This window comes from Oculina patagonica, chromosome 12 (genome assembly GCF_052425735.1).
Source record: "Oculina patagonica isolate OP01 chromosome 12, crgOcupat, whole genome shotgun sequence".
Classification (NCBI taxonomy): domain Eukaryota; kingdom Metazoa; phylum Cnidaria; class Anthozoa; order Scleractinia; family Oculinidae; genus Oculina; species Oculina patagonica.
Window position 1 is genome coordinate 482,837 of NC_135769.1, and position 25,999 is coordinate 508,835.

General features: G+C 39.9%; 1 protein-coding gene across 1 annotated transcript; it reads left to right on the forward strand.

Annotated features, from left to right (window-relative positions):
* The first annotated feature begins 890 nt into the window (after nt 1–890).
* Nucleotides 891–25,999, forward strand: LOC144631452 (uncharacterized). The gene is given in 31 exon segments (XM_078489879.1): nt 891–2,116; nt 3,184–3,481; nt 4,348–4,498; nt 5,366–6,729; nt 7,318–7,656; nt 7,830–7,945; nt 8,616–8,721; nt 8,824–9,077; nt 9,650–9,860; nt 10,462–10,604; nt 13,501–13,641; nt 14,163–14,219; nt 14,441–15,495; nt 16,214–16,398; nt 16,653–16,722; nt 17,097–17,217; nt 17,219–17,473; nt 17,994–18,308; nt 19,484–19,647; nt 19,917–20,381; nt 20,470–20,637; nt 20,739–20,892; nt 21,238–21,357; nt 21,450–21,569; nt 21,698–21,813; nt 22,147–22,279; nt 22,706–22,791; nt 23,506–23,617; nt 23,818–23,936; nt 24,551–24,666; nt 25,114–25,999. Coding segments are annotated over 31 exon segments (8,433 nt in total). The 5' UTR covers nt 891–898; the 3' UTR covers nt 25,275–25,999.

A 25,999-nucleotide genomic window follows, 5' to 3' on the forward strand; every position in this document is an offset into this window, starting at 1 on the left:
CGCCAATGCTAGTGAGCCGGTTGAAAAACAAGTTGTTTTTATCGACATCAAATAGTCCTTTGGGGTTTGGAAATTTATGTGCAGCTGAAAATCGCTTCTCACATGCTGAAATATTTCGATCAAAACAACATTGTTTTGTTGGGAGGTGTTGACATAAATATATGAATTACCATTACGGAATTTATTATATAAACAGAACAGAAGTGATCGTCTTGGAATGCAGACAATTTTGTTCACTAGAAAATGTAATAAAGTTTGGGTGTGGACATTTATAACTCATCCACCTCTCTCGCCTGGTAGACTGGGCGCGATATTTTAATGAGCATTGTATTTTGTAGATAACAAATTATCAATTCTTCCTTGTCTGATCTAAAGCTCTAGCGTAAAAATTAGCGCAATAAAACGGATGAACAACAACAACATTAACAACAATAACAACAACAAAAATACCAAACAAAATGTCTAACTCGCTAATTGAGCCAGGGAATTGCTCGGAAATAAGCGCGTCCACCATAGTTTCCAGTTAAAACGTCATCAAGTTGTAATTTTATGAAGTTACAACTTTGCCGTATAACAAATCTATAAATTAATTTCATTTTACTCCGCTGGTCAATCTTCAATAAATCACGGTCAAGAACGTGGCAAGTTTTTTCCACACACAATTAAGCTAGACCAAAACTGATATGGTAAGAAACATCTGCTAAAGGCCTGTATAACTAGGTTAGACCGTCCAGAGGGGTGCAGACTCCAGAGGTAAACTTTTCCCGCCAGAGACGAGGGAACGTCTTGTCACGTAACGCTTTATTTGTCACGTGGAAAATCACGCGTCACGATTACAATTTTTTATCCAGTCGCGCGAAGCCTGGATCGAGTTCGGTATCTTCAGACGCCAAAAAGTATGGCGGACGGTAATAGCGAAAATGATGCGTGGACAAATTTATCACCTCGCATTATTTTCGTTCGTTTACGCAAAGATAAATCAAAAGATGCCGTTGAAGATGAGCTGTTCAAGTACATTAATCAGGTGCTAGAGGAATCAAATGGCAATGGGGGCGTAGTGGAAAAAGTTAAAAATTGTATCAGCTTGCCAGATTTGGGCTCGAGTAGAATTATTCAAGTAGCAGTTGGACCGGAGTTTTTGGGATTGCTCTTTAATGATGGACGTGTTTGCAGGGTTAAATGTGTTACAAAAAACCTTGATTCTTCAAAGAAGCTGCCGAGTTCTCAAGAAAACTCAGATGAACCGCTCTTTCAAGTTCAAAGCGACGAAGCCTACGCAAGGCAACTTCAAAATGAGTTGTTGAATAATGGAGGCACTACCAGAACTCTTCCCGGTCGATCAGAACTCTTCGACCGATATCTGGTGTCTAGAGCAGCGATGTCTTCGTCGCCAAGTCCTTCGCCATTTCGTGCTTTTGCCACTAATCGGACTCAGCAGCGAATGTCGAATACATATAGTGCGACTACTCAGACTTCAGTCACTCGAGAATCTCAGACCCAGACAGGACGTGAAGCACCAGAAAAGCCTAACAATACCAGCTCAACACTTGTGGAAGGAAGTGGATCAAACAGTCGTGAATCAAACACGGATTCTTCTATGCAAACTTCAAGTTCAGTAAAAACTGTTAATACGAATGAAGGTACGTCTAGTGGAAATGTACCATCAACTTCAAATCCGACAAAAGAAAGTAATGAAAGAAAAGCTGAAAATCAAAAACCAAAAGTACATGATATTGGAAATCAAAGGCAGGAAACAAATTCTTTAAACTCATCATCAGCAAGTTCCAACACCCGTCGCTCAGTCTCCTCGCCAACTCTCCTTCATCGGACGGTCTTTACCACAAATATTCCTGGAAATATGAGGCAATGGCCGTCTTATCTATTACCAATTACAGGCTCTGTGCCAATAATCCACACAAATAGACGTTACAATCTTCAGCCCAATGTTGTGAGGGCCCAGCTTGCTGAAATGGGAGCATTTCCCAGGGGACCTACAACTGCTAATGTTCAGCGATCTGATGACAGAGCTTCCAGTGAGAGTAAAACTGCAAGCTGCAGTGATGCAGATTTTTGTTATCCAGAAATTGGTGACCTGGAATGGTTGGAAGCAGAAAATGTGAGTGAAACTACTTTTTATATTTATTTATAAGGCAAAGGATATTGTCACTCAATCAGATCTGTCAGTGGTTCAGTCAGCCAGTCAGTCAGACATTCAGTCAGTTAACCAATAAATCAATTAATCAATCAATAAACAAACAATATTGATAAACAATCAATATTGATAAACAATCAATATCTGAATAGGGTTTTTGTGACATCCAATAAAAAACTTCTACTGACTGTTTTAGGTTACTCAAAAGGCTAAATCTACATGTAATATTAAATTATTATTTTATTGTGTACATTTGTAACAATCTCTCTAGGGAAGGAAACTGCCATTCCTTCTGCTCCGTTTCTTTAGGAATGTTATGGGCTTACCACTAACATTTTTAAGCGATGATGTATGTCATCGGCGTGTGGAGTGGATCTTTCGGTCTATTATGCTCATTTGATCGATAAGAAGGAACATTATGTCACCAAAAAATCAAATTTAAGTCAATAAGAAAATTGCAGCATAGAACACAAAAGCAAAATACTCTCATGCAGTTAGAAGGACTAATACAAAGTCTTAATGAAAAAGATTAATTATATTCGATGAGTTCTATAAGATTTAGTAGACAGAAATTTCTAAATTCTTTTCATATACAGGGCTGCAGTGTATGTGTGTATGTCGTTTATCAGATGTCACGCTACAATATATTGCAACCTTTGTTGAAACAACAATGGGAAATCAAAAGAAAAATATAAAACAAATAAATATTAAATATTATTATTGTTCAATTGAGCATGTCTATAAAGAACATGTATTAATTTGCATCTTTGTGACCCCATAACTACCGCATCACATTAATTTGAATTCCATCAGATACTCACATTGTTAATTTATGCAATCACTAACCTTGCTTCTTATGTCAAAAACGTAACCTGCAGTTGGATAAGTCATTTCACAGACAAGTTGTCAGCTACTTTTAATTTATGTTAATTTTTTGACAAATTTCCTGAAAATTATTTAAGACCCCCCTTGTTAAACGTCATTGTTCTGCATGCATTGCGTGCCATTTATTTTTAAATTTTTGTTAACAGGGTAAAGAAGTTGCTTTCTCACACATCACGGCAATGCATTCAGAATTTTTACTGGTTGAGAAAGGAACTGGAATCCTTTATCACTGGCCATATGAAAGTGATGTAGCATGTGATGTTGCCATGGAGATTTCTTCTTCTGAAGATCCCACATACCTTCCATTAGCAAAGCCACACCCTTTAGGAGAGGCTTTAGGTCTGGACTGTGAAGAAGTTTGCCTTCTGACATCATCCAATGTTCGCTGCTCACTGGTGACATCAAGTGGAAAGATTTGTACTTTTTATGACAAGCTTCTCAGAGGTGAGTGATGTACTGTTTGTACTCAGGATTGTCTGCGGGGGTCTTGCCCCCAGCAAGGTACAGGGGCAATGCCCGTGTTGGGGGACCAGGATACGAAGCCCTCGGAGCAAAATGGATTTGAGGTTTTTACACTAGTTAGCTGAAATTGCCTCTCCTCAAAGCAATTCTAACAATTATAAGTCCCACTTTCTCCAGTATCATGCTCAGAACTGCCCTACATGTACTAGCATTCGGAGTAGCTGGCACAGAATTCAGAATAGCCGGTGAAATGCGCCAGTTGCTGGCTTATTTTTGACAACCCTGTCAGGTTTTTCATTAAGAATTGTAATAGCAGGAGAATAGTGTTATTTAACCGGAGAATGATTTCTAAAGGTTCCACATCTTAATAAAAAATAGGCATAGGCCTTTGAAATTTAGTCGGAGAATTCTACGTAGTAGCGGGAGAATTCTCAGATCTCCGATGCCTAATGAACACCCTGCCCTGTGTACTGCACATAGAAGCATTAAGGATGTTTCTAAATTTGCCACTGGTATACCTGCAATGAAGTTGCTTGTTGGAACCGGCAACATTCAGGTGTTTTTCCCAAGGAAGTCCCTGGTGCATCTGCAATGTGTTGCCAACACACTCAAATAGGGGCGAATTGTGGCAAAGATTAAGACAAGCTGACTTGTACGGATTTGTTGTACTAAATTTGGAATGAAACATCATAAATTTTATTGTCAGTCACTACTGATGATGTTTTAGACAATATTTTTATCACCAACAACTGTTGGCATGCCTGCGAAATTAGGCTCAGCTCAGCTCAGCTCATGAAATATGATTTATTTTGCTTACAAGTCTGTTAATTTTATATTTTTTCTTGTAGAGTCTAACTGTGGAGATCCGCCAGCTCTTATCCAGGAACTCTCTCATCCTGCAATGACATTCAGTGACCTTCAGGGAGAGAATATTCTGTCAATCAGCTGCAGTGAATTCTTTTCAAGCTTAATGACACAGTCTGGTAAAATATTTTGGTGGTAAGTATTGTTCATGTGTTCTGTGCATTGCTCTCTCTATTCCTGAAATGTTTAATATTTTCAGGAATCTGAAAATTTATTGTACAATAAAGTCAGGACACTTCTTGGTTGAAATTAATTCTTTGCTGTTTAATGTTAAAATAGCGGCAATGAGCTTAGCATCTGTTTGTCAGTGGTTTACCATATTCATGGGTTCAGCATTCTTAAGAACATGTCATGCTTACATGTAACACATGTATTTGTAGTGTAGCATTGTTTTTCATCTCAAGCTGGTGGGGTTTTCTAGCAGTTTTGTGCAGTTTAGTGAGGTTGTAATAACAAAAAGAGTTTAACAGTTCAATCATTCAACTGCATCAACTCTTTATCTTCTTTAAACGGGCTAGGTCATGGTATTTTAGGTAATTTTATTTATTAATTTTTTGTTAATAATAACCTTTAATTTGGCAGAGCAAAAGTCATTATTTTTGGTAAAATCACGACCACATAACAAACAAGGATGATTTTTGAGCATCGTAATTGACACTTTCATACAAATTGAGAAATCTTGAAAAAAGCCGGGCTGACGTTTTTCAAGTTTACCCGAACGCAATCCATTTTAATCTTCCCGAATTTTGCCCACCCGTGCCCCTTTTTGGCCTTTCTGTGTTTCTTTTGAGATATTCTACAGTTTTAAACCGTTGTTGTGATATTTCAGTTCATTCTATGACCAGTTGGTCAGTGCCGAAATTGACTAAAATTGCATGACATAGCCCCTTTAATACTGTGCAGTAATCTGGCATTTGGACTCCAACTGCGACTAGGCTGCGACTTTTTCTTTCAGAGCTTTTCTGGTCCTTCTTGTCTTTATTCTTGTTTTCTTTTTTATAGGGGATTGTTACCAGCAGAGGAACGCCAAAATTTCAGACAGAAGTTAAACAAAGCAACCAGTGAAGCTAGTAACATTGGTGTCAATGAAAAAGTTCAGCTTCGTCAGCACTTTCCTGGATTTCCTGGTGCTTTAGTCTATAAGTGTTGTGAGATCAGGGGACCAGTGGTAGGGCGTCTCATCGGCCATGAGTCACCTGAAGGAACCAGCACTGCCGTAACAAAAATCAGAGTTGAACCACTTAATAAGAAGATTGACAGTGGTGCTAAATCTCTCAGTGGAGCAGAACAATCAACTACAGATATCCCAGCAGTGAACACTCCACGAGGCAGGACAATTGAAGAGGAATTAATCTCTAGTCACAAGGATGCGGTGAGGTCCTCAAGTCCACATACTAGTGTAAGAAGAAAAGCCCAAAGTTCCAATGTGCCAAGTTATGGTTCCGAAATCTGGGAAGTCAAAGATGTTGTTTTTCTTGAAAGTGAGAACAAACTTTTAGGCACTGTTGCAGCTATTGATGGTCCTCATGTTATTGTCAAAGTTGCGAACGTTGTGTCGCCATCAGAGTCGTCGTTACGTGTGTTCAAAGTCTCTGAGCTGGAGTCAGTACCAAGTGAAAATGCCGAGGGGAGTGCCATGACTCAGCAGTTACCAACAAGCTCATTATACAGAGGGTGTATTCAACATGCTCCAAAGTGTATTGCCAGCACTTCAACCAAATCAGGAAATAAAGAAGTCCTTGCTGGTCTTAAGCCTGTTGCCATGACAACCACATCAATAGGGATTTCTCTCATTGCTCAGCGCTCGACTGATGGTAAGGCATTTTTCTTGGGACCAGCAATGGAGCAAGCTATAGACAGCAGCAGAATTTACACTTGCAGTAGTGATGTAAATGTTTCCAGTAGCAACGATGATGGTTCCTGTACAGTGGATTCTGAAGCTATCAGCAGCAGAGAAGCAGCTCTGGCACCAACATCTTTGGAACCATCAGTTACACAGGAGAAACCAGTAACTGGGCAAAAGAGAAGAAGGTGTAACGAGGATGGCGATGATGATAATGATGATGATGTTTCAGATAATGTACAGGTGTCAACAAATCTTGAATCGTCGACGTCTGATGGCCTTCTCTCATGCAACTTTCGTTGTTCCAGCCACAGATTTCCATTACTTCACTCTACCAGTGATTGTGACGTGGTCTTGCTGACTGACGTCAACAGCTGCCTGTATCCAAGGCCATATGGCACAAAGTTGTCCAATCCAAATGTGGGAGAAATTCCTCCAGTCCAAAGTTTTGGTTTAGGGACAAGGCTAGGTCAAAGTTCAGAAGGGAGTTCTATACCTGAAAGAGTGTTAATAGCGTTCATAGGTAGGTATTGATTTAGCTTTGCTAATACAAGATTTTAACTTTTCATTAACTGAAGGTTTTCTGTTTATATTTTTATCCATCAGGCCCCAGTTGTTCAAAGGATGGATAATGCTATGGACAATTGATAATGCTATCCACCACGCTATCTAGTGGATAGCGTGGTTTGTTGAGTTAACACTTATCCACTGGATGGTGATTTAAATGTATCTGGCGAATGGTGTTATCCACCCTTTGAACAACCAGGTCTAATTCTCGATTTTGACTAGTGCCAAAGTGCACTATATTAGCAATAAAAAATGCTTTACATGTACATAAAAACTAACTAAAGTCTCAATTACATGTAGCTTTTATTCCTAGTTACCGGTAATCAAACAATCAGGCCCTGAGTAGTAAGATTTATTCATAATTTACTATTTCCTTGCTGTGCTTTCTATTAACTGCAGGGTTGGAAGGTGAAAAAATCACAACAAGGCACAATGATAATTAATTTTGTTTTGATCGGTTGACAACAATTCTTCCAGCAAATTAATATTTTATTCTTGGTAATCAGATCATTAATTTTTTTTATCATCTTACCTTTTTCACCAGCATTTCAGGAACAAAACCTTTTGCAAGCAGTGCAATCTGGAGTAGTACAAAGGATCGAGAAAGCATTAAACTGGCTTAAACAGCTGAATAACAGTAAAGATATTGGCAAAGGAAGTAAAAGTGTCATGAAGGGCTCCAAAAAGCTGGGCGTCGCAGACAGTCATGGAAACATTTCTGAGAAACCAACAGGGAATGTCACTGTGATCAGCAAGAGAGTTCTACAGCTTCTGCATCAGCATTCCACTTCTAATCAGAATGTGTTGCACATTTGCTGTAGCAATCCAGCATTTGTTGAAGAACAAGATGCAGTCCAGAATGTTCTACAGAGTCACCTTAAAGGTATGGTATGCTTGGAGTAAGAACTTTGCTTACTTGTTTACATTTTATTGTAACAGGTGTTATGGGTTACAGCCCTTAATGACAGCCCTGTGGGTTCTGCAAAAGGCCTGCTGTAAAAGTAATTTTTAATTAATAACTTTTGTAAAGACTTATTCCATACACTTCTGTTTCAGGGGCAGGTCCATCCACAGGTGTGAGTTCTGAGAGTGTTGATGGCCTCCCAATAGAGGTGGCAGGCTTACAGGTGCTGCTGAATGATGCTGTTTTTGCAAAAGAGTTTGTGCCAATGGTAAGACCTACATACATGTTCTACAAATGTTATCATCCTGTTAAAGGGTGTTATTAACTGGACCAGACATTAGTTGCACTTGACTGTACCTTGTTCTTAAAGCAGACATGTTTCAAACACATCCTTCAATCTCACATTTACCATAATGTTTCAATTTAGCACCTTGGGCCCTTATTTACCTTTGGCACCTTAAGGAGGGCGCTTATTCGAGACAGGGCGCTTATTCGGGACAGGGCTCTTATTCGGGACAGGGCGCTTATTCAATTTTTTGCGAAACAACCAATTATTTAAAACAAAACTTTAATATATTTTAAAATAACTAGCAATAAAATAAACTGTGACAGTAACAAATTGTTGAAAGTTAAGTTACTTTTACAAAAATTGTTCATTTTAGCAGTAAATATATACATGTACGGTACAGTGAATGTTCATGAGTTTATCTTTTCGACGTTAACGACTTCAGTAGGGTCAATAAGCCACAATAGGAGCGCTTTTTTGGGGGCGCGTATAAGAATGGGTGCGCTTTTTGGAATAGGGGCGTTTATTAACAAAAACACATTTGAAGGGGGGCGCTTATTCGGAAGAGGGTGCTTATTGGAAGGAGGGTGCTTAATTGAATCATTACGGTAGGTAAATTGTTTATTGGTTTATTGCCTTTATTGTCCTACAGCTTAAAGAACGTGATGCTCGTGGAAACACTCCCTTTATGACAGCTGTTCAGTGCCACAACTTTAAAGCCGCTAGTTATATTCTGGATTTCGTGGAGGATAACAAAGGTACCGTTCATTAGCAAAGTTTTAAAACTTCTTTAGAAATTACTGTAATGCATGCATGTTGGTAGTAATTCTGACGGTTTTTAATATGTTTGCTGTTTGCAGACAACATCTGCCCCAAGTTGCAGTGCTCACTGAAGGAGATGATCTACCCTGCATCATTTAACGGCATGACCCCGCTTCATGCTCTCGCTATTGCCTGCACAGAGAATCTTCCCCCGAGCGGACTAGGAAACAGTCTGACTGTGACAAACCTACCATCCAGTTACACTCCAAGGATTCTGCTGAAACTTTTTCAAGGAAGATATCCATCGGCTTACAGAGCCACAATACCACCGGCTACTATCGAAGGGAGAAAGGTAAATATAGTTTCCTGACAAATTCATCTTCGTTGCTTTCTCCTGGGGGAGCGCAGTTTTCTTCTACTAAGGCAAATTTACAAGCTGCGATTTGTCGGCCTCGATAGTTTGGTAAACAAATATGTATAGTGCAAGCACTGCAACTGTAAATTTTAAAATCCATTTTTTTTAGAAAACGTTTTCAAAAAGACAATGGAAGGTAATAGATTATTTAGTTTATTTTCATTTAAAGTACCGCAAATATAATGAATCTGTTTTTTGTCAAAGGTTAGGTGTGTTTTTGTTCGAAGAATCGTGCCCGAGACGCGAAAATCTGTGCACCTGCTAGAAGCGAACGACTTTGAGAAAGTCTGAGATCTTTCCGAATCGGCTGATTGTCGGATTAGAGTCGCCCGCGCATTGTATCACCATTCATATGCGATGATTCGCTATAAAACGATTTGTAGTAACCGTCAAATCGTAGCGTGTGAATTAGCCTTAAGAAAAGACACTTAGATTCACGGAACCATTTATTGGAGTTAATAATTCAAATAGTATTATTGCAAAGAGTTATCAAAGCCTTTTTATTTCAGTGCTATCGTATTAAAACACCAAAACAAAAATTACTGGAGAAACATCAAAAAGGCAAGGTGAAGAAAATGCCGAAGAAGCCAGCTGAGCCCAAAAGAGGAAACTTGTTAACACCGACCACATCAGGCGGTAATACCAATCCATGGTCAAGACGTTATGTGGAGGGTGGAGGACGAATACCTGTGGTTGGTAGTCGACGAGAATCCCTGTCAGGTGAGGAAATGTTTTTCAGAGAGCTGGTAGGTTTTTATCTCGTATAGAGCCATTTTTTGATTAAGTGTCGTAAAACCAAAACCAAAGTAATCACTCTGGCCAATCAAAATGAGACAGAAAAGTCACTGAGGCAATCATAACTGGAAGCAAATACATGTAGTTTGCGCAAAGCGCGGGAAAACATGTGTACATGTAAGCGAGTCATGTTTGGTTTCGTTTCTACTTCTGATTGGTCGAGAAAGTGGCACGAGTGTTCTAAACCAACCACAAAGCGTAGTAATATAAAACCAAAGCAAACGCGAATTACTTTCGACACTCAAGTGAAAATCGCTCCAAATGTAAAAACATTGTTACTTCTAAGTGGGTAGACAGTTAGCCTGCGTCGCAAGTGTTTCCGCATTTTAGGCGCCCGAAATTGAGGTGAAACTATTTTTTTGGACCTCCCTCCAATTTTCAAGCGGCCAAAATGCGGAAAACTCTTCGTACTGTAACGCTTTCTACGCAGGCTAGTGGGCAGTGGGTCTCGATGACACAGACTTAGGCTCAGACTCTATGTAGGAACGTACTGATTTTAAGTAACGCATTTGTTTTTGCTTTCAAGGGATGGTGACATTTTCTGATCCCAAAGAACTGAGGCAAGCTCTGGTAGAGATGGATCATCACATGGTGTCCAGTGAGATGACTGCACCTGAGGGAGGACTTGCCAGTTTAGTACAACATGTTCTACATGTTAAGCTAACTGAGGTTAGTTAAGGTGGCTCGACCCAGTTTTTTTTCTAGCGATACCTATCAACTTTGAAACCCTCATACTTAAAGGGATTAATGTCAATGACATATCTACTATATCACATGGATTACACATAGACTGAACTACATTATGATGTAACTTTTTGGGAGATCGGAATGAATATCACGTGACAAGGACGTCACACAGGTTTTTGCTCTGAATCGAATTTTAGCCCGAAACCGCATTTTCTCTCGAGATCCTCCACGCTACGTATACCTTGGGTGTTTGCCTTCAGCTCTGCGGAGTTTCATCGAAATCTACAAGAGGAATTTTGAAATATCTTGGAATTTGTTTTTAGATGGTACAATTTATGCGTAAAATTAAGACAAGACTTCATATACAGAAATTTGCTTCTTTTTTGATGTTTAATGAGAGACTTTAGCCTTCATTCCTTTTAAAAATGTCCCATATCCGATATCCAAACCGTAAGAAGTAGGTAGACTTGTGCGATTTCGAAAAATATAAAAAATATATGAATCATAGTGAAGCTCAATGTTTAGCTCTATTTACCAATTTTACGCCTACTTTAACAAAAAACACGATTATTTCAAAACTCGTCGATGAATTTTCCCCAAAATTTTTCAGGGTGGCAATTGATCAGTACACTACACAATTCCTGAATTTGTTACTCATTGAAAACTTCTAAGGTTGTCAAATATATACGCAAAATTGAGTAAATATTGAAGCAGTCTCGTAGTTTTGAATAATTTTGTGCTCTGGGATTTCCTATTGTTTCGAGTTGAGCACAACATCGAATTCCTGTGCACCACGCGTAAAATGACTACGCTTGGCTACCTTCCGAAAGCTTACCGAAATCTTTCCGAAATATGGTCCGTTTTAAATAAAACAATGGAAAAGTAATTGTCACGCCACAACTTTTCTTGTGTGGTCGACGTCTTGGCTGAGTTGAAAGCTAAAAATGTCAAGAACAAGAAATGCAGAACAAAAAAGGCCGCCGTACTGAATGCTACGCTAAAGAGATTTAAACGAGGTAAGTTTCTGACTACGCTGTCAAGTCATATGTAAATGACTGGAATGGCGTCATTGAGTTTCATTCATTAATTATTGTTTACTTGAACTCGAGAATATTACGTATTCCGAAAGCTTACCGAAATCTTTCGGAAGGTGGCCAAGCGTAGTTATTTCACGCGTGGTGCACAGGAATTCGATGTTGTGCTCAACTCGAAACAATAGGAAATCCCAGAGCACAAAATTATTGAAAACTACGAGATTGCTTTAATATTTACTCAATTTTGCGTTTATGTTAGACAACCTTAGAAGTTTTCAATGAGCATCAAATTTAGGAATTGTGTAGTGTACTGATCAATTGCCACCCTAAAAAATGTGGGGGAAAATTCATCGACGAGTTTTGAAATAATCGTGTTTTTTTTTTTTGCGAAAGTAGGCGTAAAATTGGTGAATAGAGCTAAACATTGAGCTTCACTATGATTCATATATTTCATATTTTTCGAAATCGCACAAGTCTACCTACTTCTTACGGTTTGGATATCGGATATGGGACATTTTTAAAAGGAGTGAGGGCTAAAGTCTCTCATTAAACATCAAAAAAGAAGCAAATTTCTTTATATGAAGTCTTGTCTTTATTTTACGCATAAATTATACCACCTAAAAACAAATTCCAAGATATTTTAAAATTCCTCTTGTAGATTTCGATGAAACTCCGCAGAGCTGAAGGCAAACACCCAAAGTATACGAACCGTGGAGGATCTCGAGAGAAAATGCGGTTTCGGGCTAAAATTCGATTCAGAGCAAAAACCTGTGTGACGTCATTGTCACGTGATATTCATTCCGATCTCCCAAAAATTTATATCATATTGTAGTTCAGTCTATGTGTAATCCATGTGATATAGTAGATATGTCATTGACATTAATCCCTTTAAGTATGAGGGTTTCAAAGTTGATAGGTATCGCTAGAAAAAAACTGGGTCGAGCCACCTTAACTGGAATATCAACATTTAGTATATACTAAAACAGTGGAAAGTGCTTTTGGCGCGCGCTGATTGGCTACTTAAACTCGGAATATCCTTTGCTATTCACCTCCGAGCAACGCGCGCGAGAAAATTGTTTAATTTGAAGGGGAAAAACTAGTCAAAAATTATTCTTTCGGGCTATATTATCTGCTGTTTTAGTATATACTAAAACAACGGCTCGGTTAATATCCACCACTAGCCACCTCCACTTTGGTGAATAGTTGTTTATTAGTTCTGAATGAAGTGAACAGTTTCCGCCTTCTTTGCTCTAGGTGTTGTGAGAGAGAAGTTAAAAGGAAATATGTTACAATGAATAATTTTTAGGTTGCACGCGATGACAAAATAGGCGAACGAGAGGTAACAAACTAAAAAGCAACAAGTATGGTACAACCACTATTATACAAAAGAATTTGTTACCAGGACTTTTGACCAGGATTGCAGGTCATACTGCAGTTTCTCGTAAACCTATTTAAGGAGCACGCGTATTATTTTAGATCACTTAACCCTATACGTGTACCCGTTTCGCGTACAAAGAGGCATTAGACTTCATTCATCGTAAGGGGAGCGAAACTTATAAATGTAGTTTTCTTAGTTTTCTATCATATTCTATCATATTTTCATATTTTTGTATATAACTTTTTTACTATTTTAAACTTTTTTTGTAATACTGTTGTGTTCTTTTTTGCCTAAAACAGTAATAAATAAAGTCTATTATTATTTTAAGCCGCGCAACACAGCCATGCTGTTAAATGTTTTTGGCCTCTTTTTGCAATGTTCACTGTGAGTATGCAAGATCCAAGGCCTAAGGCGTACATTGTAGGAATCTTGTATAAGGCTTATGGCTGGTGTTATTATTATCCAGGTGGAGAATGAGGAGACAGAGAGGACTGAGATGGAGGTTGGTGTCCGTGGAGGAGTGTACAATGTATCCAGTGTTGAGGGAATGGCCAAAATTACTCCCAAGACACTGTCACCATCTGATGCTACACAAGACAAAATGGTGGTGAGTCCAAGCAATTGCTGATTAAAGGGACTGCGTCACGGATGTTAGCCAAATTTAGACATGATAAATGGCCATCAAATTCGGTGAAATATAAAAATAACCTCTTAAAACAGTGAAGAAACATTTTAATAACACAGCAAATACAAATGAAGGTACGAATGGCCAAAGGTGACGAAAATTGAAACAGATTGCAATATGGGTTTTTGAAATATTGTCGGGCTGAACTGTTTTCAAAGTTAGTCTTGTTTGCTTGTAACTTTAAATTATAACGCCCCGGGACACATTTGATTGCAATTAAGCTACGGTTTTGTCATTTAGATTCATAGAAGTATTTTTTTTTTGCAAACGTTAAGTTTCATCTAGCGAGTATTTGGCAAAACTTAATACAATAAACTTAACTCAGCCGTGACACAGTCCCTTTAAATCAGCCTGAGAAATCAAAGCAGGATAATGAAAACACTTGATTACTTGACAAGGAGGTGATTTTTACAAACTTACAAATATAATTCTTTATTCTTTAGGATGCGGAAGACAAGCTCATTTGCCAGTTATTTTCTCGTCTTTTGTCCTATTCAGAGGTAAGTAGAATTTCATTTTCTGAAATTGAGAAATGTGCAATTTTTATTGACGATAACGTGAATATGAACTTTTATTAGCCCCTCAGGTCTTGGTTTAACGTCACTTGTAGGACGTCGCGAAAATTTAGCTGATGATTCCTTAAATTCCCACTACTTGTTCGCTTAACTGACTATCGATATTGTATGGAGAAACAAGACTTTGGTCCCATTATGTTTTCCAGATTGCTACTGCCACGAACAAGGAAGGTGAAACATCACTGGCATTCCTCGTGAACAACGCTCGGTGGATCAAACTGACCGCCAGCCAAAAGCTGCGACTCACCAAGTACGGGAACGTTTTGTTTGGACAAGACACAGCATTCACTGTCAAACGCGAGCTGGGCCTGCAACCAGCAGCCTCGCGATCTCCTGGAGATGGTGAAATAATGGCTGAAATCAACATAACAGGTGTAGCAGACGCCTCCATGCTGGAAAGTAACATTCTAGCTCAGCTCGACGACATCTCGAGCAGCTTCCGAAGCATTGTAGATTCACTGACAGCTTTAGAGAGACGATGCTCGCCAGAAGAAGAAGTACAGCAACAGAGCGCTCAAGCAGACACTAATGAGAAAGCAAAGCCAGTGGAAAGTAAAGCTACTGCCAGTGAGAATGAAGCTACAGCTTCTACGGCCACTGAGAGTTCAGCAGAGGCTCCTAATTTGATAAGTTTCTCACCTAGCGTAGCAGTTGTACCTGATGACTTTTCTAGCGAGAGTTTGCCTGTTTTGGTGCAGCTTACACAGAGCTGGCCCTCTGTAGCATCAACTGTTCTGGGGTACTATCCAACAGGCACTTCTTCTGACGGTGGCCCAGATGTGCACATGGCCGAGGAGCCAAGGAGCTCTAGTATGTTTCCTCAGAAAGGTTCTTCCCGCTCTGGTTCAATGGAATCTTGCTCCCTTGATTCGTTTGTCTTTGAATTGCTTTCATGCGCTGACGAGGCTGTCTTGGTGAGTTTTGTGGAGACTATTATCACTGAAATGAACAAGCATTCCCAGCACCTGACACTCGATGCTGTTCATCGGGTCAGTGAGTTACACGGCACTCCAAGCCCCAGAGATGTTGCTATGATGGTTGGGATAAAGTTTCTGAGGTCCGTCATCCGACAGTTAGCTGTGCATCTCAGCAGGTCTGGTTTATCTTATGTTGACCTTCGGACCCGCCTTGGGTCCAGTCCTTCGGCGTCCAATGTCAGAAACAGTCAGAGTGACAATGTCGAATTCAAGAGGAAAGTCAGGTGAGGAAAGAGTTGTTAACTTTTGAATGCATTATCCGTCTTGTTTCGAACTTTGCGCGATAAGAACATGTACATGTAAATTCTGATGCTGTGAACAGTGATGTCGGCAAGGATCGAAATCCCGATTTATCTAACCGTCGTTTTTTCAAACCTCCTGATAACTTGAACCAAAAGTCATTTCCCGTTTACTCAGTCGAATTTCCCTTGGAGGTTCGAGAAAACGGGATCCAAATAAATAAAGTGCAGTCAGAAAGCAAGTTACATGCAACAAAACACGGCAACAACAACATCGCTAAACTTAAGGTTTGGAAAATCAGCAGTGCAATGGCTTTGTCCATGCGTTCTACATCTTGTACATTTCTTAGTGATTCTGTCCCCAAAACAACAGCGTGAAATGACTAAATCCAGGGTTGTATGTACGGGCGAATTAGACGGTACGATTTTGCCTACGATTATCACATGCGACAGGCTTACGCTTTGACTACAACATCAATTGCGTAGTGTAAATCAACCAACCATGTCCTTACGACAGACGCGCGCAAGCCATGTCGTGGGCCTGTCATAAGCTTGTCGCATGAGAGAACGTCGTAACTTGTAAATCGTTCCTTAGGGAACGTGAACTAAGACTGTGATTTCCAAGTTTCCAAGGGTTTTTTAGTTATACTCTGTAACATTACCATTACCAAAGTAACAAGGTGTTTTATTTTTGTCGTTTTAGAATGATTCTGCGTTCGTTTTCATGGCTGGCTGTTCACGAGTTGATACAGGCTGCAGAGGCGTCCGTTGTGCCTGTAAGAGAGGGTGTGGCCAAACCTCAAGCCCGCTCCACAGGGTCCTCAGTGAGTAACAACATACCCAACCCTAATGGAGGATTTCCAGGAGCAAGGTTCCGATTAAGACCAGGTAAATCAGTAAGAAGACTGATGTAAAAGTGAAACCATACTTGAGCTGTTTTCAGCTGTAATTAAATTAAACCTGACGCGAAAGAGGGGTCCAATTTTCGAATTTCATCGCAATTGAGGTATCGCAGGCAATGACATGTAAACCACCCTGAATTAAAAAAAGCCAAGTTTGCTCTTTGTTTGCGATTTTTTGGAAAGTGTTGTTTAGAATGCAAACTACATGCATGTAATTATTTGTGATTTTATGATGTGCAGGAATTCGTGTGAGTGGTCCTCATGACTCCGCAGGCAGGGCACAGGATCCACCGCTCAGAACAGCTCAGAGGTAAGCTTAAATAACAATATGAATACTGCTAACTATTCTCCATTTTCCAGATGCAACGTTTCACAATTGATGTTAAATGGAATGGACGCATAAGATTTTTAAATGCGTTTATTTGCCTAACTGGTCTTTTGCAGCAAACGGTCACATGGCACAACACCTTGCTGGAGGGCAAGCTACGCGCTGGGACATTCAAACAAAGCGACTTCAACCAGTTGTGCTTGACTTTTCTTTGTTTTGAATGTCCCAGAGCGTAGCTTGCTCTCCAGCATGGCGGATTTTGTACCATGTGAGCGTAAGTTGCAAAGGGTCCATTCTCGTCTTCAATTGTTTGTCCTACTCAGAATGCTTAATAGACGGTTTTCTTTTTCTATTAGGATTCAACAAAACAGGTCAACAGAAAGTTCTTCATCCTGTCGTGGAATCAGATTAGCGAACATTGCTGAAGGTTCCTCTGGGACCTCCAACAAGAAACCTTCTCCAAGCCCCTTTAGATCCTTCTCCGTTTGAGGTCTCAAGGGGCCTTGGCAAAAAGAGCTCTCTTCTGGATAGCGACAGTGATTCCGATGACGAGACTGATCTTATAGGAGCCTTAGGTGGTGAGGGTGACAGCGATATGGAACTTGATGAGCCAGATCAGCGGCGATCCGTATCCATGGCGACAGGGATTACCCATGATCACCCGTACGCGTGGGCTTTGGATGGACGTGTTGCTAGTTTGAATGAGGGAAACAGCATGGCCGGGCATATTCATGTAAGGCTGAAAAATAGAAACACTTTTTTTAATATTCAATGTAGCTTCTGTATTTCAATTCAATTCTTATAACGCCGCTTGTAATTTTGGAGTTGTTGTCTAAAATTCTTAGATGCCGGAGATAAGACGCGAGTTTGTTATATGAGCCAGTCAATTGTAATATTCGGTTGGGGTCACATGTTCTTACACCAAGTCATAGTGCCAGTCTTACTTTCTTTATAAATTGCATGTTTTCTCGTGACGTCATGGTGGCCATGTTGGTGGACCAGAACAAAAGACTTTCTCTCCCTTGGGAACTAAATTCTATTTTTATGCAAATTCTGCGCAAACATTTCGTATTTTTTGGTCCACCAATAATTTGAATATGGCCGCCTTGACACGTCAGTGAATCATAGTATTTGGAGATGGTACCCGACCTCCCCTCCCCCAACTCCAGAACTCACCTCCCCTGGGTACTTCCGGTGCGTTTGCTAGTATTGTATTACATACTTATAACCTCAATGTTTTGTAATCCACACAGCTTCCACAGTTGGCGACAAGCGTGATTTCCCCGCCCAGCGTTCACACGGGAAACTGCTACTTGACCCGCATGTTCTCACGCCTGGTCAAGGAAACCTTGGACTTGATGACCACCCTCACTCAGGACACTGCCGCCTCGCCCCAGCAGGGTGCAGTCAATGAAGGTATCCTGCCTGCCCTGTCAATAGCACAGGATGAGTGTCAGTCGATCCAGACCTCCTCTATGTCTATCTTGGAGAAGTCATGGGCTTGGTTGTCAGGAGTGTTGGATGTGGTGGAGGGGCAGCTGAGGATGGGGAAACATTTTGACACCAAGGTAGGTTCTTAGGTAGGACAATACAATGTTTACCCTTTAAGGATTCCAAGCTGGGAATAATAATTTTCCTTACTTAATTCATTCCTTTCTTTTAATGTTTGTTCTGAGAAATTGTCGATAGATCAACACAGTTTTCCTAATGGATGATTTTCACCTGTCTTCTTTACAATGTTAATTTGAAAGGCCTTTCGAAATACAGAAGAATGGTGTTTTTCTTTTCGAAATATCTTTTTTCGTTTCAGAGATATTGACGTTTTTGTATTATGCAAATTAGATCAGTGATGACGTCACAAGATTTGACTCTAAAAATGGTAAAATACTGAATAAACAATATCTCTAAAACTATTAAAGCAGTGTTCTTGGAACTTGGCACCACAAATTTGCATCACAAAAGAAACAAAATGTTACTCTTAGGGCTGTTGCCATGACAACAGTTTTGCCGCTGGTGCTGTCTCAATAAAAACTGAAATTCCCAGTTTTTGTCTTAAACCAAGAACCATCTAGCGCAGCCAAACCAATGGTGGGAATTAAGGCAATATGGGAACTATGTCTGTTCTAAGCAGGACCCTTTGTCTCACTTTAGAGGCCAGATATGGGGATATTTGTCTTTTTGACAGAGAGAGACTGGAGCTGAAAGAGTTGCTATGGCAACAATACTAAGGGTGTCATTTTGTTCCTTTTTTGATGCACATTTGTGGTGCCAAGTTGCAAGAACACTGCTTCAATAGTTTTAGAGATATTGTTTATTCAGTATTTTACCATTTTTAGAGTCAAATCTTGTGACGTCATCACTGATCTAATTTGCATAATACAAAAACGTCAATATCTCTGAAACGAAAAAAGATATTTCGAAAAGAAAAGCGCCATTCTTCTGTATTTCGAAAGGCCTTTCAAATAATCAGAAAATATTTTTCATGTCATATACACTTTAAGGAGAGTGTTTTTCCGTTTTGTTAGTCATCCCCACTTCCTAATTGGATCCATTATTGTTGGGTGTCCCACGATCTATACATTTTAGCTAATCACACTTATCACGTTTAAATTGTACTAATCGTGTTAATTATGCTAATCATATTATCGCGTTAAAAATACTAATCATGCTAATAATTCTAATTATGCTAATCTATGTACATTCCTGCAATATTAATGCCACATCTGTTTTCTGTCCTTTTCAGCGGTACCTTGCCTCACTTCAGCGCCCTGAAGACACGGAATTAGCCATGCTGACAAGAACTGTGTCCACTATCCCCGGGGCCTCCCCCGAGGAGTACCTTATGTTCCTTCTGAGAGCACATAGCAACGAACATAAGGATTCCCTTCCTGTTGTTGACATGTTGTGGTGAGTGTTTTGTTGAACAGTTTTTTTGCTCGAATATTGCCATCAGTTTGTGTAATCAGATTTACTGCATGTCCAGAAAATTGCAAAACTTGCTGACAAATGTCACGTCAGTATGGCGTCATACGGACACGTCATGTTACTTAGCAACGCGTCATAAACACCTCAGGCTCAATCGACTAAGACTTGGATGATCTGGTTTCCCCTTCTTTTTCTACTTTACTAAAGAACTTCTCTTAACTCTTGTTACTCGAATTATATTCCTTCTACAGTTATGAACATGCTGTGTATGTTCTGGACGCCTTTATTTACTCCTTAACGCACTGGCCTCGCGCTGGGACAAGCCTCGGCCGAAGCATGTCTGTATCAAGCCACGACGGAGAAGATTCTGGACCCAGTTCCTCTCAGCCTTCGCAGCACGAAGATACCTCAGGCCTAGAAACTAGGCCCTCCCCCAAAACGGAGGCCAAGAGGCGACGGCGTCACAGCCACGAGCGAGAGGCGGTTATGAAGTTCTTTGGAATGGACGTGATACATGTAGACAGAGAGAAGTTTTTAAGCAGTCTGCAGGATACACTACAGCAGAAATTCCCCAAGGTTCCTAAAGCGTCATGGGAAGTGTTTACACATAACGTGACGATGGCTCGTCAAAAATCAGTTGACGACACAAATATGGCGTCACAAAGGGAAAATGACGAGGAGAGCGGACTACCGACCACCTTTAGTACGATGGGCACGTAAGTAGTGATTGTACTTACTCGCTCTTATACAAGCTTATTTCGTACCTAGAGTTGATACTAGTTTTAATTTTTTTTTTCGTTGCAGGCATACCCACACAACTCCCCTGGTGCTAAATTGGTCACCTGATCAAGTGATTGGCAGATGGAAGATCTCTGTAGATCTGTTTTCCCGCCTTTTTCTAGCAGACGGGCCTGGGGCCGAGAGAGACAGTTTCCTGGCGGCGCGTGCTGGCGTGGCGGGAAGATTGGCCAGGTACGCATGCGCGTTTGGTTTAGCTGGCCCTAGTAAAAAATGTGCTTTTCTTTGTATTGAGTAGGCAAAGAAAAATGCCATTGTTTTTTTTTTCTGTTCAGGTTCCGTCGTGCTGCTTCTTATCTTCGTGACTCCATCACAAGTGAATCTCAACAGCTTGTTTATGGAGGACTGGGCGGGAGAGTCGGTACCACTCTCTCCCTGTCAATCAAGAGGCAGAAGATCCAGGAGAACACCCTCAGAATACTTGGAGAGGTAATGTGCACTGCAGTTTCTCCAGTGGTATACATAAAAACGTTAACACTGTGACATTCTTGGCCCTTTTGGCTAATTCAATAATTCTATAGAGAAAGTATTCCTAATCATCTCATATCACGTAAGATGTGTTAAGTGTAAGTTATTCTAGGGTTATTCATTTATGAAAGACTGTACATGTAACTTCTTAGTTTACGCTGCTACGATGAACATGGTCCTTCTCGTTGTAGAGTAGATTTGATTGGAGGAAACTACATGTATTTTTTGTGACAGCACGCCTTTGTAGCGTACGTTACAATAGTCTTAATCTGACTCTTATTTGTTTTGTTTGAACTTGTTTTGCAGATGTCCACATTTCACTACAGCAACCTGCGAGTTAAATTCGAGGGCGAAGAAGGATCTGGACCGGGTGTTAACCGAGGATTTTTCGCTGCAGTGGCGAATGCTCTGAAAACGGACGAAAAGGTAAAATATACTTTAACTATTTTACGACTTCATTTTGTAGGGAATTAAGTAAGCATTGTCATTTCATTGTTTAAATTGACTTCCATTTCTAGCTTCCAGTGGAAACCACAACTTTACTGCACGAACCTGGCAAGTTGCCAGAGCAGAGCGGTTTTTATGCACCAAAACCATTTGCCTACTCAGAGAAGTCAAAGGAGGAAAACCACACAAAGGTAACAAAGCTGTCAGGGGGGCGCTCTCAGAGAGAAGAAATGTTTTTGTGTTTTTTTAGTTGACTTTACAATTTCAATTAATTGCAAAAATATCGTCCAATTTCGCGTTGTTTTCTATTTTGTTTCAGACTAGTCGCCATAAGATGTTTACCGCCATTGGAAGATTCATTGGTTTGAGTCTCTGGTTTAGCAACACTGTTCCACTTAACTTCAGTCGTCACGTGGTCAAATTCCTTTTGGAAAGGTATTATAGCCCTGGAGAACTTAATTTTCGCATTGCTTATTAACTGTACGACTTGAAACGTTTTAGTTCAGTGACGCTCCTGTGATTACGTTTTTTCTCCCTTCGCCACCCTAGAAGGGTATTGGCCTCCCCGTTACGCGTAGACAAAGAAGACTTCAGTAAAGGAATCACTTGATTGTTTAGTTCGTATTTAGTCCTGTGAATGCTAGTACGTTGTTTTTTCAACACCTGGCGACATGTTGAAATTCACTTAAGTTTCTTCCAGATCTGTTGTGATTTTGTTTGTTGTTGTCTGTCGTCAAGGTGATTGTTGTTGTTTTTGTTGTTGTCTAGGGATGTCACGTGGGAGGACCTTGCGTTTTTCAATGCTGACCTGTTTGAGGGTCTCAGTCGTATGATTCTTGATAGCAACCATCCAATGATGACGTCAGAGCGATTTCAAGCCACTTACTGCTGTCATTTTGAGGTATAGCTTTAAATAACCACGTGATTGTGTTAAATTATGATTGTGATTGTGTTTTGTATTTATGGATCACACGCATGGCTAATAAGTTTCAATGTTTATTGCCCAAACTTGAAAGCAACTTTTGATTAAATCTGAAAAAAAAAAAATCAGTAAAAGTTGTAAATTAGAATTTTAAAGATTTGTTTCTTTGACAGGATTTAGAGGTATATCAAGAAAATTCCCGCTAGCTTGTTGATGAGTTTTCTTTATTCTTGGGCAGGTTTTCAGGGAAATAACATTTAATTCTATCGACAAAATGATTTGGCCGATTATAAAATTCTTTTGTTTGTCGATTAAAGGACGTTATTTTCACCATTCCAGAGACGTACGAGACATCTCGTCTAAAAGTGTAGATAATAATTCACCTTTCCATTTTTGCTATCACAGACATCAGTTGGTGGTACAACAGAAGAGCTCGTTCCAGGAGGTTCACATATTCCAGTGACGCCCGAAAACATCTACAAATACGTCAGGTAATACTATGATGTTATTGACTTACTGGGAGGACCGGAAGGGACAATACTTAAAATCAGCGATCTGTCGACATAACAGTGAAATACCCCATTTGTATGTACACGGGTAGCGAAAGAATTTCTAGAACAACATGGCAGAAATGCTGCGGATAACCAGCAGTTAATTAACCCGAGAAAATCCGTGGAAGGTTATGCGGAATGAGCACGATACAGGATGTTACCCTGTATAGGCAGCGTGTCACATATCAACCTAGTAAAATGGCCCAGTTCACAACGAGTCTCTCGTAGCTCAGTTGGTTAGAGCGCCCAACCGGTATCTGGGAGGCCATGGGTTCGATTCCCGTCGGGGACTCAGAATTTTTCTTTGTCCCATGCTCGTGTCATTGTTGAAAAATTCAGTTTCATTATTTATCACCAAGCTTAAAATTTATCATCTTTATTATTTACAACACACTTGATGATTTCGACATTGCTGATCCTAGCAGTATGCAGGACGCGTGTCACATATCAACCTTACTAGTAAATGGCCCAGCTCACAACGAGTCTCTCGTAGCTCAGTTGGTTAGAGCGCCCAACCGGTATCTGGGAGGCCATGGGTTCGATTCCCGTCGGGGACTCAGAATTTTTCTTTGTCCCATGCTCGTGTTTTTGTTGAAAAATTCATTTTCAAAAAACATCTGTGAAAAAATGTTAATGTGAATGTTTTTATGATAGGTTATATGCCACCAAAGTGATGATTGGTTGCGTAGAAAGTGAACTGAAAGCGATGAAAAGCGGACTACATGACGTCATCCCTGCAGAACTCTTGTCTTCTCTTACACCAGAGGTGAGTCGCCTATCTTATGACCAGCAGTAGGAACACAACTCAATATGATGTCATGTCGACTACATGAAATTTAGCTTTTATTTTAACATAGAAGATAATTGGCCATATAAATTCGACTGGGTTGATTTTTGTACTTAGAACGAAGACTGTTCTGTGTGAACTAAGCAAATTAATTTTCACTTTTTTCACATTCTGTGTAGGATTTTCAGTTATTGCTGTCAGGAGGCACAACAGATGTAGACATCAACAGACTTCGTTCCGTCATGACGTTCAGCAACAGCAATGGCTGTTCAACGGATATACTCGACAGATTCAAACGGTACATAAGAACTTCATTTTAAGCTGGAGAATTTCTTGACTTTTGGATTAGTGAGAAATTACTAAGTATTTTAAGGGTTGTAATGTGGTTATTCTTCTGGCACATGTAACGACCCCTCCCCCATTTCCCGCGCAGACCCATATAGCGGCTATGACTTAGTTGTAATTATAGGTTTAAGTGTTTTTAAGTTTTTTCTTAGTCAGGTGTCCACCATTAGTAGAGGGGACTTTTCCCCTCAGCTAAACATTTTAGACACAGTAATAAAGTTATTCATTCATTCATTCGCCATTGCCGTAGTCTAAGTCGGTTAGAACCGACAGTGGTCCTTTTTCTTTCATAGCAAACTAGGATATTTAGTGAGAACTTGAATACAACCCTTCTCGCCACCAGTTTCCCCCTGTTAAACTTATTCATCCCAACAGTGATTAATTCTTAAAATTTCGTCACTATCTCATAACAAATTCAAGAAGGCAGATAATATAAATGAAGAACCTGGCATCTCGGGGAACAAGTCATAAATATAAGCCAAATTCTCCCAAGAAGAAGTACACAAATTACGCGAAAATAAGTAAGGAGAATTTCTCATTTGACATTCGTCCTCGTTCTGTCATCAGGTGGTTTTGGTCCATTGTACAGAAGATGACTCCCCTTCAAAGACAGCAGTTGTTGTATTTTTGTACAGGAAGCGCGGTTCTTCCAGCATTGTCTGACAGAAGGGATCCTGACCAAGGTATGGTGTTCCTCATGCCTATCGTGTGTCCACCACTTCTTCTTTTTTTTATTTCAGTGGAAACGTTGGAGAAATGGTACCTTTCCTTATAAAATTTCCATGGCCGAGTCTACAGTTATCGTCAGCGGCTGCTAAGTAACGTGGTGTATGCTTGCTGTCGTATGCTCGCCAGTTCTCACAAGCTGTCGCATCGTGAAGTCCGTGAAGAATGTCGTCATCAGCAAACGTCATGTTGCTAGGAGACTTCGTCGAAAATCGTGTGCTCAGATTCCGATCGAAACAGGACTGTAAATAGTGGCTGTACGAGTCTGTAACATTTGATAGATTTGGCCAAGTAAAAAAAAGAACTAGTTTGCTCTTATCTGTATAATTTAAGCGATTCTTACGGTATATCAAATACGCTAAAGGGGCAATAAACACGATTCCTTTTCCCTTTGTGTTTTCCAGACCTCAGTATCACCGTGGACGTCATCAGTGGCAACACCAAGGCGTTACCCATGGCAACTACTTGTGGTCAGCGGATGAGCATTCCGTTGTACCCATCGAAGAAAATTCTTAAGAGGAAGCTTCTCCAGGCCATTCAGTGTCAGGGGTACGGCTTAGGCTGAAGGACTACCGCGTCTGATCCACATGGGTCCTTAAAGACTTCTGGCTTGATTAACGAGCTAGTCGCAATTCATTTTAGAAGTGATTTGTAAAGACACTTACGATCTTGTTACGAGATTCACACCTTGCACACTGATGCTTACCTTTTTGGAAGCCAATTAAAAGCCGAAAAACAGCCTCGTCATTGGACGAAACCACGTTTGATTGGCGCGTGACTTATTTGACGCGTTCGTATTGCATCTACGAAAAAGGAACGGATATTTTGTATTTCCATTAAGATGCTTTTCTGTTTTTTTTTTTTTTTTTTTTTTCACGAGTAACTAATATGTCGAAAAGATAATTTGATGTAATTTGCACTGGATTTTTAAATGGATTGTTCAGTGTTAGTTTAGTGACAGAAATTCTTAAGTAGCCTTGACGTAGTCGACTTTTAAAAACAAAGTCAAAATAAACGGTCAAATAACTGGCTGCTATTTTTAATCAAGAAATAATAAGTATTTTGCCTGAGTTATACGTGAACGTCACATTTTAGAAAAGTTGATAAATTACAGGCGTTTTAGTGTGTTGGATGGTAAAGACCATCCAGAAATGTTCTAAAGGACCAAATTAGTGAAATGGTTTGTTATTTTCTGGTAAATCAAATGTTTCGATGTTGAAAATAGTTGATTGTTGTGAAAAAATGTTAAAGAAGATAAGTAGTTTTAGTAATAAACATGATAAAGTGTTA